Source organism: Marmota flaviventris, chromosome 16 (genome assembly GCF_047511675.1).
Source record: "Marmota flaviventris isolate mMarFla1 chromosome 16, mMarFla1.hap1, whole genome shotgun sequence".
Lineage (NCBI taxonomy): Eukaryota > Metazoa > Chordata > Mammalia > Rodentia > Sciuridae > Marmota > Marmota flaviventris.
The window spans coordinates 73,616,085-73,628,250 of record NC_092513.1 but is presented as its reverse complement, the minus strand read 5'-3'; the positions used below and the strand labels follow the sequence as shown (position 1 = coordinate 73,628,250).

Here is a 12,166-nt window from a genome sequence, read left to right as displayed (position 1 = left end):
CCCACGGAGCAGCAGCAGAGGCTGGGCTGAGCCAGCACTGGGCCCACACCCCCGACCTGTCCCCTCTGGGCCGGTACCTCTCACAGCTCTGCGGGAGGCCAGGCGGCTTGTCCTGGGAGGCCTGCTCCTGAAATAAAAACCAGAGGAAAGAGAACAGGTCACAGCTCCGACCCGCGGGTGGCACGCACTCCCCTCCACCCCCCCCCCCCCCCCCGCCGTGCTGGCCTTTCCTCCCCACTCCTCAGCCCCTCTCGCCCGCCTGTGGCCAGGGGGCTGCCACACAGGGAGGTTTTCATCTGGCTGAAGGCTTGGAGCCTAGCAGATGCCAAAAAGCTCAGGCTTGTTTCCTTTCCCAAACCGTTAACCCACTTTGATCATTCCTGAGAGAGGACACACGGGTTTTGTAAAAGCTTTCTTCACATCCTCTCCAAGGGAACGCGTCCTCCAAACCCATTTACAAAACTCCTGCTCTCCATCTTGCTGTGGGCTTATGGGAAGTGAGAGAGGCCAGAACGGGAGCGTCTGGCTGTCCCAGACCACACTCCGCCTCCGGGGAGCGGTGGGCTGCGGGCAGGACTGACCTCCAGGGCTGAGGTTCCCAGTGCAGCCCTGGGGTGGCTGCAAGCAGGAGTTAAGGCACACACCTCCTGGGCAGGTTCCACTGTCAGCTGCACGGCTGGGCAAGGGCCGGCAATCACAGGCGCAGTGGGCAGTGGCGGGTTTGCTGGCGGTAGGAGTGCGGCACTCGGGGTGGGCACACTCTGAGCGGCTGCCACCACGGTGGGGGCCAGAGAGCTGGGGAACTTAGGCAGGAGCTCGGGGGCGGCAGGTGGCAGCACGTCTGGCAGAGGCGGGGAGAGGACAACAGGCGGCAGGGGCACAGCAGGGACCGGAGCAGCCACATCCACAGTGTACGGAGGCGGATGGCCCAGCAGGACCTAGGGGACAGGGATGCACGCTAGATGCCAGGGCCCCACCTGACACAGCCAGGGTGGTGGTGGGGGCATGGAACATTCCTCCCCAACCCACATACTCCCCAGGGCAGTGAGTCCTGGTTTCAGGGCACATTTGACATGTGGATTTAGCAGAAGCGAACAGAGAGGGGCATCCTCGCGCCCCTTTCTGTGGGAATCTGTGTGGTAATATCCAGATCCAGACGTCACTTGGGAACCCTGTCTAAGCCCAGGTGAAAAGCACCAGGTGACCCACAGTATCCAACCAGGCTCCTGGGGCCTTCCCTGGGGCCATCAGTGTCCTGCCTGTGTCAGACCTCCTGGTCAGTTCAGAGTTCACAGGGGTCACCTGGAACCCAAGTGCACCCTGAGAGCGCTCACCGACGTCTGCCGTCTCCCACAGGGTGACCTGGAGCCCAGGCCAGCTCCCCCACTGTCCTCATCTCTCCCTGAAATCTCCTCCCAGGTGAAAGGTAAGACAAGTAGAGAACAAGCCAGCGTGGAGTTCAAAGTGCCAGGATGATCCGTCCTCTGCCTCACTTGGGGGTGGAGAAGGTTGAAAGTTCTCCACGTCTCAGGAACGGCACCAGCCCTGTTCACTTGGACAGGCTGGCCTGAGACCTTCTGTTAGCAACCCACGTGGGGTCAGATAGACCACGCCACAGCCCAGCAGGTGGACGGTTCTCTCCTGGTCAGAATCCCCAGCTGCTGTCACCAGGGTGTTCAGCCCAGCTCATCAATGACCATCTCCACCACGGAGACAACAGGAATGGCCATCAGGCCTGCAGCAACTTATGGAGAGCCCAGAAGGGCCAGGGCCGGGGCCAAGCAGCAATGTCCCGAGCACACGGAGCTCAGGTCTCTGCCTTCCTACTCCTTGGCCTCTGCTTTCCTCAAAAACACACCTGACCCAGGAATCAGCTGGCCAGGCTGCCATGGACACCTGCTCAGACTGACGCTCACTCAGTAGGAGCCCAGGGCTGATGTGCTTCCTCCCGCTGGGTTGTTTAGACAAACACCATCCTGCCAGCCACTAACACTGTCCTTCCTTCTCTGGGCACAATCCTTCTGGAAGTAAGAGAGCAAGAAGCAGTGCCCGGGGGTTCCCTGTATACTAGGAATGTGGGGTCCTACTCCAGACTGGATCAGGACAAAGTGAGCGGGCTGGCACCTGGCACCAGGAACACTCGGCCCTGGCCTCCTCCTCTGCTGTCTGGACAGATCCTCACAATAAGTCAGGAGGGGGCATTGGCCCCTGAGGCTCAAAAGGCAGGGACATGCCCTGGCCACAGAGCTGTCAGGGCTCAGGGCTAGGATGGGGCTGCGCTGGAAGACACCTAGGTGGAGATGCCCAGGTAAGAGGTGCCCGTGTGTGTGAGGGTCCCACACAGGAGGATTCCAGGTGAGGGGTTCCCAGGTTGGGGCTACGGGGTGGGGTACCCAGGTGGATGCACCCATATCAGCTCTTCCCCTCACTTGGATTTGAACAGAATAACCCAGAAGCTCCACATGCAAGTGTGCTGTGCAGATCTGTGAAGCCACCCAGGTCACAGCAGGGCTTGTGTCCCTGTGTACCACAGGGTCTCTCTGCGGATAGCCTGGTTGCAAGGGGTCCCCACCTGACACTGGGTCCTATCAGCTTCACTCTCAGGTGGTAGCCTGTCAGACCCCAGACCCCTCACCTCTTGGCCCAGCTTCCTCTCTGCTAGCAGAAGCACATCTGCCCTGTGTTGCTCTGACATGGTGCTTTGGGAGGGGCTGACCCCAGATGCATGTGAGCCCTGGTGCCCATAGAGGAACCGGTGAGGGCCAACAGGACCAGCATGGGAGGGCAAGGGCGTCCTCGGCCACATGAGCAGCAGCTGTCCACCTCCTGGTCAGGTAGGACAAAGGAACCCACATGCTTCCCTGATGCTGGTGGCTCCCAAGGTGACAACTGATGCCCCATGATGTCTTTAGCCTCCTTCTCCAACACATCTCAGAGATGCCTCCTCCCCCAGCCCTAACCTGCCCCTCAGTCCAAATGCCAAGAGAAAGCCATGGCCTAGTGAAGTGAGTGTCCCGAGGGCCTCCAGGCACTGGGAGGCAGACCGAGGCCCCATGGGCGTATTACCTGGCTCCCTGAGGCAGGCACTGCGGCAGCCTGCTCGGGCAGGTGGACAACACCAGGCTGGAGGGGCTGAGGGGGTGCTGTTGGTGCCTGCTGCGGAGGGGTTGGGGTCGCCCTTAAGCTCTGCACTGTGTGGTGGGGGGAAGGCGGGATGTCTCCGGGGGCCATCTGCGGGAAGGTGGCCGGGTACACGGGCGGGGTGGGGAGCTGGGCCGGGAGCTGGGCCACAGCAGGGTGGATAGACAGGGCGGCCACCCCCTGTGGGGCCACAGCCAGTAGAGGGATGGCGGCTGGCGTGTTTGGCACGATCGTCTGGCATGGCACGGCCAGGGGCGCCGCAGTGGGATGGGGTAGCTTGACTGCCTGCAGGGGCAGGGCCGGGGTCGTGGGGAGGGGCGTGGTGAGGCTTGGCAAGATCACGGCGGGAGAGAAATACTGAGGGGCCGGCACCGGAGCCACGTTAGCAGTGGGCAGGTCAGTGAGGGCCTGAGGGAGGCTGTCGATTCCTGCCAGGGGCGTGATGGGGGGGACCACAGGCATCGGAGGCATCTGGAAGAGACAGGACAACACGTTAGTCAGGGCTGCCAGGGGCCCCGCACCGTTGGCTGGGATGGTGGCAGGCCCCGCCTCCCAGGCGCAATCCTGCAGCTGCTTGGAAGGGCTCCCCAAAACACACCCAGCGGCAAGGGAAACCCAAGCACGGGAAACGCCAAAGAGAAATGAAATCTGGCACGGGGGCCTCCCTGTGTGCACACTGTCCATGGGCCCCACAGGGGACTCTGAGGGAATCAGGGATGGCTCAGAAACGAGGGGCCCAAGAGTGACCCTGATCTATGGACACGGACCCTGAATCTTTCACTCAGAAGGACAGAGACTATCAGAGCCACAGACGGGCTCCACAAGTCGGGAATCACAGGCTGATGCCTCAACTGTGAAAATTCCAATGGAAACTTAACTTTCTGGAGGGTTCTCAGTGGAATCATCCTCCAGACCCCTATGGCGGGCGGAGGCCACACCCCCACACCAGCAGTAACTCCGGAACATCCTCTAAGTCTTCTGGCACCTCCCAGAGAGGGCTGGTATCTGATCTCGGGAATTCAGCCCTCAGTCCCTGACAGCTCTCTCCACAGTGGTGCCTTCTTGCATCACACAACGAGCACCTTCTTGCAATTCATTTGAAGGCAGCAAATAGGAATAAATCAATTTCTATTTTGAAAAGCAACTTAACACCACAAACCACCAAGGAGCAAGAAGGTGATTTAACTAGAACCCTAAGCCAGCTCTAACATGGTATCACAAAGATACCCGAGACAAAAGAATCTTCAGGGGGAGGGCAAATTGTAGGAATACCCCTTTCCCAGCAGGAACCGCCATCTTCAGAATAAAGGCCACTTCCTGTCCTACCACCAAGGTCATAGCCCATCACCACCAAGGGTCTCTAGAATGACTGGGATCATGGAGTCCAGTAGCCTGAGCAATGGTGCCCAACCCCAATTACACTCTGTACTGGCCATGCTATCATGAGCCCCTCGTTACAGACAATGTCCCTACAGAAAGACACCAGAGGTCACCTCTGCTCCTCAGGTTGAACTTTAGTAACCAGCCCTCCTTGCAGGAAGTGGTGCCATCCAGCTGGTCACTAGACCTCCAAGGAGCCACCTTTAGTCCAGCCCTGGGTAACACCTCAGGATGGACAGTCACCTGCAGCAAGCCCATCTGCTTTCCGTATCCACTTGGTAGCCATATTGTGACTCCTTTCCTTGATTTTGGACTAAACTCTTCCAGAACCTGGATGCACCTAAGACTGTTGGGTCTTAGGTGGTGGTGCAGTGAGGGCCACCTCCCCCTCCTGGAGAGACCCCTTATCTGGCCAATCACAGCCCAGAGGCATCTCAGTCTGGAAGGAAGGCCTAATAGGATGGGGAGAAAGTGAGGCCAGAGGGCACAGAGGACAACCTGCCCTCGGAGGCTGCCTCCACATTCCCAGGTCTGCCACGCTAGTCACCAGAATGGTGCTGATGCATGTGGAGTTCGTATCCAACCCTTCTGATCCCGCCTCCCCATCCTGGCGTGCAGACAGGGATCGCATGCAGACGGGCCCTGCAGGTGCCCTGGAACCCCACCCAGGATGGACAGGCCCTAAGACACTGCAGATAACCAGCCCAGAAGTACCTGTGGAGGGACTTGAGCGAGTGGCTGCAGGGGTGGCTGAGGCATCTGGAGGGGCTTCAGCTGAGCAGGGGCCACCACCTGGGAGGTCGGAGCCAGGTACGGAGGCAGGTGGGGGGGCACGGGCTGCATGGTGCCCATAGGCTGTGGGGCCAGGACCTGTGGCAGGGCCGGCGGCTGGGCCATTGGAGGAGGCTGGAGGGAGAGAGGCAGGGCCTTCGACCACCAGCCTGCTGAGGCAGGGCCTACCCTGCATACTCAGACACACAGCAGCCCACGCATACCCTCACGCTCACTTACACACTACTCCACGCCCATACTCCCACTCATACAGACACACAGTCACGTCTACACATGCCACACTCGCACACACACTCCTAGACACACACACACACACACACACCACCTATTACAAGGGACGCTTCCAGGGCTGTGAGGGGGAGTCCCACTCACCTGCTGAGCGGTGGGTGCAGGCTGGCCTGGGCCTGTGGGCACAGGGGCACTGGGTGGCGGCAGCACAGGGGCGAAGCTCATTGCAGGCTCTGGGAAACGCTGCTGGAGGAGTGGAGGGTGGGCAGGGGCTGGGACAGAGCCCACGGAGAGGCCCGGCTGTGGAGAGCACCAGGGTCACACTCGGTGGCTGCCCCTCAGTCCTCTCATCCTGGTGCCCAGCCCCATTAAGGACCCTGCTTCCAGGAAGGTGACTCAGCAGAAACCAGGTGTGCCAGTCCTGCAGGGTCACTCACGATACTGAAAAGCCGTGGAGAGCCACAGCTCTCAGCCAGGGAATGTTCTGGAACATTAACCCCATGGAGTATTACACAACCATGAGAAAAGATCAGCACAGAAGCTTTTTAGAAGCAAAGAGAAGGGCCCCTTAGGACATAGGGTGGGGAAGCGTCTCATCTGTTTGGCTCAGCACACAGAAAATGAATTCATGTAGAAAATTCAGATAGAACATGGAGCAATGAAAACAAATAGTGCTGGCTCGCTGTGGAAGGCAACAGGCCATCCAGGTGCCCGCAGCACACTTGGTACAGTGGGGACTTCAGCAAAGCAGGGTCCTCTAGACTGGGCTACAGGAGCAGAGGAACACACAGGCCGCACACAGGATGTCAGCCCAGCTGGCTAGATGGGTCAGCAAAAGGGTCAGAAACCTGAGCCCCTGGGTGTCATTAAGCAGTTGCTGCTAATGTGTTAATTTTTTTTTTTCCTTTTTGGCGTCATGATGTTGTTATAGTTTGTTCTCTAAGAGTCCTTATTGTGCAGAGAGAGAGAGAGATTGGAATATTTATAAGGAAAGAGTCTCACTGCCTGGACTTCCTCCACCACAGGGGAAGGGGAAGCGGGTGGGGCTACAGGAAGTCTGAATGCGAGACCAGCAAGGCTCCTCTCTGCAGAATGTCGCCTGCGACTCTCTGGATGGCAGGAGGACGGGGATTTCCAGAGCTGCCCTCCCTGGCTTCATCTTTCACAGCCAGGGCTTTATGCAAGGCAGTGGGGGGGTGCGGTGGAAAGAGCAGCTTGACTTGGGATCAAGCCTCGAATCTGAATTCAGCTAGATGAATTCACAGAGCAGATGAGCATGCCCAATTGGGCCAGACTGTCCTGCAGCCCTGGCCACGGTATACCGCCTGGGAGCTCTGGCAGGCTTGCTGGCCATGGAGGGGTGAGCAGCCTTTCACTCCTGGTGGCCCTCCCTTCCTCCTCCTCCTCCTCTCTCTTTGCTCTTTACTGGGTCCCAGGGCACATCACCACAGCAACCATCCCCAGGAAGGCCCAGCAGGGAGGGGCCAGCCCTTGGCACACAGGAGGAACCCCTCCAGGCCCTACTCTTTCTGCTAGGTATCTCTGTGTCAATAGGAAGGGAGGCAGGAGAACAAGCTCTGGCCTCCCCACTCGGGCCTCCCAGCTTACACACTGAAGCAGTGATCAGCTGCCATACCAAGGACACACAGGACAGACTTAGCCCAGCGGGGACTTAGGCAGCCAGTGTATCCTATGGCTATGGGAAGCCCTAGCAGGGGCAGGAAGGAATGAGAGCCAGATGGAACACTCTGGCTCAGCCCCAGCTTCAGCAACACTCACAAGAATAACCCTCGGGAGCTGCAAAGAGTCTTCTCTTCAATGAGCTCTTTCTGCCCTTTAAAATCATACTTCATTTTGTGAATTGAACAAAATTGCAAATGCAAATGGACAGTGAGCCCTGGGACTCCCGGCAGCCAAGGCAGGCACGCCCAACAGCTTCAGCTGCTGTTCCAAAGGGACGATCTGGGCCCTTCTGACAGCCCAGCCCCGCGTGGACAGAAAGGGGAGAGAGAGGCCGCAGCCAACAGGGAGAACCCATGTGCAGGGGACAGAGCCTGCAGTGCCCATGCTCTGCCAGTGCCAAGAGGACGACGTGGTGGCAGACTAGTATGAGGGAGTGACAGACCAGCCAGGCGGCTCTCAGGGGAGGGGCAAAGACACAGCCCACGCACAGGGCAGGGGCCTAGGCTCCCTCTGAGGACTTGGCTCCGCTGCCCAGGTCACGGGCAAATTCTCCTCGGTTGAGCACTTGGGCTGTGAAGCAAGCGATTGTTTAATTTCCTTCAAGTGTTTTAAAAAAAAATCAGAATCAAAAATAAATGCCCCGTGTGACCCCCTGGTGTTCAGCTTCCCAGATCTTACACATCAGAGCCGTCCTGCCTGCCTGAGGCCCTACCTTCTCAAACACTCTGGCTACAGTGTTCCCCACACTTCGACCCTGTTTTCATAGCTGATTTTCAGTGGCTGCCGTGGGCGAGACATGCCAGGAACTACTGGACATCCCCTTGGGAGGCTGGACAGCGAGGCCGAGTCTAGGGCTTCATTATTACAAACGAGGCTTTGCTGTCACCTCTGGGGCATAGTCTGAGAAGATGGCCCAGGCCCGGGGTGGGTCCGCCTCATCACCACCAGCACCTGCCCCAAGGTGCGGCCTGTCAGCTCGGTCACAGCTCCCTCAGCCCTGGTGCCTGCTGGGGTCTGTTTCCAGACATTATGTCCCTCTTGCCTGGTAATGTGGGTGTGTCAAAGGCTATATGGCCATGGTTCCATTGCTCCCAGAAAAGATAGGGCTTTTTATGGCTGGCTTCTGGGGGTCTCCCCAGGGAAAACATGGCTGAGAACTGACCACAGGCCACATTAACCCTGACCAGAGTCCCTGCAGCCCAGATGGCCCTCATGACTGGATCCCCCAGGGCCCTCAGACAAGGAGGCCAAGGGGACAGGGCAGGGGTGGCTCTCAACTCACCGTGGCAGTGGGCTGCTGGAAGGCCCCCAGCGAGGGCAGGCTGTGCGGCAGGCCAGGTCCCTCGCTCACAGGGGGACTGCACACGCATGGGGCCAGGGGTGGAGCAGCGTCCACAAGGGAGCCCAGTACCATGCTCTGCTGACTGCTCTGGGAGTCTGAGTACACCGTGGAGCCCTGGCCGCTGTCAAAGGTGCTGTCCGCTGGGAAAGACAAAGGTAGGATTTAGAAGGACCCTCTGAATGCCACCTCCACAGCACTACACCCATGCACAAGGTGGCTCATCTGTATATTCTCCTCTACAAGACAAAGGCTGTGGTTTGTTCAAAGGGTGGTTGTTCCAGGTTACATACATAATACTTGCATATTGTTTAAATGATCAACTGCTACAGAGCCATAGGGGCTGAACCTGTGCCTGACCCTGACATGGCCTGCTATCAACACAGCACGGATGCCAGGCTGGGCATGTCTCACCGACACTCTTGTGAAGCAGACACCATCACCCCCACCCTGTCCCACAGATGCAGACCCTGTCACGCTTTACTAGCTCATCCCTGCCCTCAACAGCACCAGGTGGCTTAGAAGGTTGAGCTAATGTCCTTGTAAAAAAAAAAGCTAATGTTTTAATTGTGGAGGAAAACGATTCTCACTGTGTTTATAAGGGGCTGGGGTTTTCCAGACTGATCACCTTCACACACAGGCCCCAGCGCTGCACAGGGAACACGGGGGTCTCAGACCATATCTAATTTAGTTGGAAAACAGGAGTTGAAAACCCTCCACGTCTCAGAGAGAGGCCTGGAGAGGGGGCTTTACCCGCCATGCAGGAGACAAGGAGGCAGGGGCAGCACGGGGAGTCCAGTGCTCCAGCTGGGCGACCCAGAGGCTGACCTCATGGGGGTCAGGTTGGCCTGGCCTCGTCAACCCTGGATGCCCGAGATGGCATAGGCAGGTCCACCAGCACATCTCGCCAAGACGTGCCTGGGAAGACAGCCTGCTGCAGGGTCACCCGGGTCAGGAGTGGAGATCAAAAACTCGTCTGAAGGGGGCTGGGGCTGTGGCTCAGTGGTTGAGCACTCGCCTCACATGCGTGAGGCACTGGGTTCGATCCTCAGCACCACATAAAAAAATAAATAAGAAAAAAATAAACTGTTTAAAATAAAACGGTCTGAAAATGGCACTTTTGATTTACTGCTTCCAGATTCCGCAGGTATGCCACCTAGAGATACAGCTACTTTCACCAGAAGCCACATTTTGGAGTGACCACTGACATTATAAAGGGGAAGTCAGGTTGGCTTTGCAATTTTTCCCAGGGACTGCTTAGAATCTATTTAACCTTAAGAAGACCTGAGGAACACTGAGGTTTAATTAGGCAAAACCAATTAGACAAGCAGCTCTGATTTTTAATGAGCCAACTGGTCATTAAAGTGGTCATTGCCACTTAGGAAGGGAGGGAGGAGGAGGAGGAGGGAGGGGGAGGGAGGAGGCCGTTACAGCCTGATACGTTGCAACCGAAGCAACTTTAACCATGTGTGTAACGTTTTAGATTCTGAAAGTGACTGTGTTTATTACTTGTATAATCAAAAAATTAATTTTAGAAATCATTTTGGGGCCCACTGACAGATGGCGCTGCTATGGTCCTCGGCTTCCAAGGCGGCTCGTGATGGCAGAATCCCTCCCACTGAGTTTGATCAGGACTACTGGTGGGTAGCTAAGGGAAGACACGCGGGAGAATCGTGAAAGGTGACATGGTGTTGTACATTCCAGCACAGAAATGAGCATCTGTTTACCAATCCTGCTACCTGCAGGTTCTGCTCAGATGATATTCAGGTTGTCTGGTGTCCCTGTCAGGTCCCCTTGAAACAAATGGCCTGGGCAGGTCACTGGATGCTATGATTCTACTCCAGGCCAATTCACATAGTGGACAAAGCCACATCCCCTTGTCCTCAGCTCGCTGTGGAAGTTTTGGACATTGATAGCAAACACAGGACACCTGTCTGCCCATCATGCAGAACACATTTGGCCAATGTGGAACATTCTGTGGCCCAAAGGAAGAACGAAAACAGGACAGCCAGCACAAAATGCAGAAGAGTATGTGACGGTGCCATCCACTGGAGGACAGAGGGAGACCCAGAGGTGTGCGTGTGTTCACATATGTCCACATAAACACGTGCATATCTACATGTGTAGTGGTCCTGTATGTGCACATGTATATGTAAGAGGGCACATAAGGGATGTACACATGTTTGCATCTATGTACCTGTGTGTCTCTATATGGGGTGGGTAGGCATCCGTGTCTGCGTGTGTGTGCACGTGTCAATGTGCATATGGGGGCCATGCATGTGTCTGTACACTCAGGCATTTTGTGCACATACGTGCATATGCATGTGAGTATGACACTATGCACATATGTGTGTATCTGCATGGATATTTGTGTGTCCTCATGTGTGGTGGGTTACACGTGTAGATTATCTCTGGAAGGACAGTCAGAAGACTTGGAGCATCCCTTGCCTGGGGAGGATGATTAGGTGACTTAGTATACATCTTCTTAGAATTTCTAAATTCTGAATAGACAATTCTCAGAAGAGGATATACAATCAATCAACTAATATATGAAAAAATGTTCATCATCTCTAGCAATTAGAGAAATGCAAATCAAAACTATTGTAAGATATCATCTCACTTCAGTCAGAATGGCAGCTATTATGCAGACAAACAACAATAAGTGTTGGCGAGAATGTGCGGAAAAAGGCACACTCATACATTACTGGTGGGATTGCAAACTGGTGCAGCCGATACGGAAAGCATTATGGAGATTCCTTGGAAATCTGGGAATGGAGCCACCATTTGACCCAGCTATTCCTCTCCTAGGACTATACCCAAAGAACTTAAAAACAGCATACTACAGGGACACAGCCACATCAATGTTTATAGCAGCACAATTCATAATAGCTAAGCTGTGGAGCCAACCTAGATGCCTTTCAGTGGATGAATGGATAAAAAAAAAAATGTGGCATATATACACAATGGAATATTACTCAGCAATAAAAGAGAATAAAATCATGGCATTTGCAGGTAAATGGATGACATTGGAGAAGATGATGCTAAGATAATGCTAAGTTAGCCAATCCCCCCAAAAAAACAAATGCGAATGTTTTCTCTGATATAAGGAGGCTGACTCAGAGTGGGATAGGGAGGGGGAACATGGGAGGAATAGATAAATTCCAGATAGGGCAGAGGGGTGGGAGGGAAAAGGAGGGGGCAGGGGATTAGCAATGATGGTGGAATGTGATAGACATCATCGTCCAAAGTACATGTATAAAGACACAAATTGGTGTCAACATAATTTATATACAATCAGAGAAAAGAGATGAAAAATAGTGCTATATACATGTAATAAGAATTGAAATGCATTCCGCTGTCATTTATTTATATATTTATTTTAAATATTTATTTTTTAGTTGTAGCTGGACACAATGCCTTTATTTTATTTATTTTTATGTGGTGCTGAGGATTGAACCCAGGGCCTCACACATGCCAGGCGAGGGCTCTACTGCTGAGCCATAACCCCAGCCCTGTTATTTAATTTTTTTTAATCAATCAATAAAAAGAATTTCTGAATTCTATACTCCGAGACCATATCACCTATTTTAAAGAAATCACAGT

The 12,166-nt window shown here is 55.0% G+C and overlaps 1 protein-coding gene across 1 annotated transcript in view; it reads right to left on the bottom strand.

Annotated features, from left to right (window-relative positions):
• The window catches only part of Wnk2 (WNK lysine deficient protein kinase 2), a 119,688-nt gene that overhangs the window by 47,795 nt on the left and 59,727 nt on the right, over positions 1 to 12,166 (bottom strand). Inside the window, 6 exon segments of the mRNA XM_027950983.2 lie at positions 78 to 127; positions 645 to 938; positions 3,067 to 3,612; positions 5,236 to 5,427; positions 5,686 to 5,841; positions 8,507 to 8,706. Coding sequence (XP_027806784.2) covers positions 78 to 127; positions 645 to 938; positions 3,067 to 3,612; positions 5,236 to 5,427; positions 5,686 to 5,841; positions 8,507 to 8,706 — 1,438 coding nt within the window.